Source organism: Procambarus clarkii, chromosome 14 (genome assembly GCF_040958095.1).
Source record: "Procambarus clarkii isolate CNS0578487 chromosome 14, FALCON_Pclarkii_2.0, whole genome shotgun sequence".
Lineage (NCBI taxonomy): Eukaryota > Metazoa > Arthropoda > Malacostraca > Decapoda > Cambaridae > Procambarus > Procambarus clarkii.
In genome coordinates, this window is record NC_091163.1 from 35,606,849 (window position 1) to 35,609,068 (window position 2,220).

The 2,220-nt window shown below is 50.0% G+C and overlaps 1 protein-coding gene across 1 annotated transcript; it reads right to left on the minus strand.

The window, feature by feature from the left end:
- Nucleotides 1-821: 821 nt before the first annotated feature.
- Nucleotides 822-1,701, minus strand: LOC138364790 (uncharacterized). The gene is made up of 2 exons (XM_069324764.1): nucleotides 1,620-1,701; nucleotides 822-1,402 (listed from the first exon to the last, which is right to left on the minus strand). Exons 1-2 carry the CDS (start codon nucleotides 1,699-1,701, stop codon nucleotides 822-824), a joined length of 663 nt encoding a protein of 220 aa, XP_069180865.1.
- Between the last annotated feature and the right edge of the window lie 519 nt (nucleotides 1,702-2,220).

The window sequence follows — 2,220 nt, forward strand, 5'->3', positions numbered from 1 at the left end:
GTTAGTTAGGTACACGCCCAAGGGTTGTCAAATTTGTCAAGCAGATCGCCGAGGACGCCGATGATAGCGTGCCGAGCGGTGTTGGACGCCAGTTAGTCGCCATGGACATACACATAGGGTGACCTAATACCCTCTTAAGCTAAACAACTTAATAGGTATCAACAACGTGTCAGCAGATTTGAATGCAATCTGGCCTGCGCCTGCAGACCTCAGACCTTCAGACACAGCCTGGGCATTGGAGCGTGTGCACGCGCTCCCTTACTCTAGCTAGCTCCTGGCCCGGTGTACAAGATCTATATATATTTATAATAATACTAAGGAAAAGCAGTGGATGTTTGGTACTCCAATTCCTGCCCACAACCTAATCATTCTACAATAACATCAACCAATGTTACACAGGTACCTATTTATTGCTATGTAACAGAGGCATCAGGGTGAAAGAAACTCTGCCCATTGTTTCTCGCCGGCGCCGGGAATCGAACTACTGACGACAGTAGTTGGTCATCCCGTGGTCCCGGGACCACAGGATGACGCATCCAGCGTGCTGTCCAGTCAGCCAGCGGCCGTGTAATGTGGGTTGGCTGCTGTACACACTGAAGATGGCCATCACTGAGCTCCTCATAGTGAGATTAACTGCCATAATGTCGACGTTCTCACCACACTCAGGCAGGTCTGGGATCGCCCTGGCATTGATAGGGTTTATTATTAGTACTGACATGCCTCTGGTGCCACTTTGTACGATTGGGCAGTGATAACCTTGATATCCTGGGATACTGATACTTCCTTCTGTCCTGGTGAGCCTTTCTTGGACTAGAACACTATCACTGTTGTCCTTCAGAGGCACTGCTCTCAGTGTTGGGGCTTTGTGATTGTCCTTCAGAGGCACTGCTCTCAGTGTTGGTGCTCTGTGATTGTCCTTCAGAGGCACTGCTCTCAGTGTTGGTGCTCTGTGATTGTCCTTCAGAGGCACTGCTCTCAGTGTTGGTGCTCTGTGATTGTCCTTCAGAGGCACTGCTCTCAGTGTTGGGGCTTTGTGATTGTCCTTCAGAGGCACTGCTCTCAGTGTTGGTGCTCTGTGATTGTCCTTCAGAGGCACTGCTCTCAGTGTTGGTGCTCTGTGATTGTCCTTCAGAGGCACTGCTCTCAGTGTTGGTGCTCTGTGATTGTCCTTCAGAGGCACTGCTCTCAGTATTGGTGCTCTGTGATTGTCCTTCAGAGGCACTGCTCTCAGTGTTGGTGCTCTGTGATTGTCCTTCAGAGGCACTGCTCTCAGTGTTGGTGCTCTGTGATTGTCCTTCAGAGGCACTGCTCTCAGTGTTGGTGCTCTGTGATTGTCCTTCAGAGGCACTGCTCTCAGTATTGGTGCTTTGTGATTGTATCCTTAAATGTTCCGTTGTATAATCTTGAGATTGTCGTTATACAGTTAGAGTTGAATCCATAGAGTCCAAGATAGTTTGTAAAGTGCTGATCTCCCCGACGGCTTGTGTCTTCTTGGCAGGAGTGGAGACTGGCATTGGCTGCTGAAACACTTCAGTCTCGTCACCTTCTACTTCGTCGACCTTTTCAGGTAGGACTTGTACAAGTGTGGAGGAAATAAGCTCAGTAGATTGTGTTTATACCTCTGTTAACATTGCCTTCCTTGAGTGAGTGAGTGAGGGAGTGAGGGGTCTGGTCCAGTGCTGGGAATGTTTCGTCCAGCATCTTGCTGAAGGTCTCTGTCACGGAGGCTCTACCATTGGAACAGTGGTCACTTGATGCACCTTTGGCTGCCTTTCTTTTGTCTTGGTGGGTGAGGAGACTGTGGGTTGGGTCCTGGCGTCTTTGCTACACCCAGCTACTGGAGCATTTGAGGGTGTAGGGGTCGTCATTCATGCTTGGGACGTCTTGGAGGCAATAGCAGGTGTATTCATTTGCTGCCCTGATCTGTTCGGCTGTTGTTGTCTTGTGGAGTAGTGCTTTGCTTTCTCCAGTAGTTGGAGGTCCTGTTCTTGTTTAGACTGGAAGAATTGGTGCTTCAGTCTGTTGCTGATTTTTATTTTCATTTATTCGGACTTGTCGAAGAGTGTTCCACTGGCTCTTACCCCAAGGGTGTGGTAGTGTGTGGTCCTGGAGCTGTGGCTCTGGGGTGCTGGGGAGACCCCAAGGGTGTGGTAGTGTGTGTTCCTGGAGTTGTGGCTCTGGGGTGCTGGGGAGACCCCAAGGGTGTGGTAGTGTGTGGTC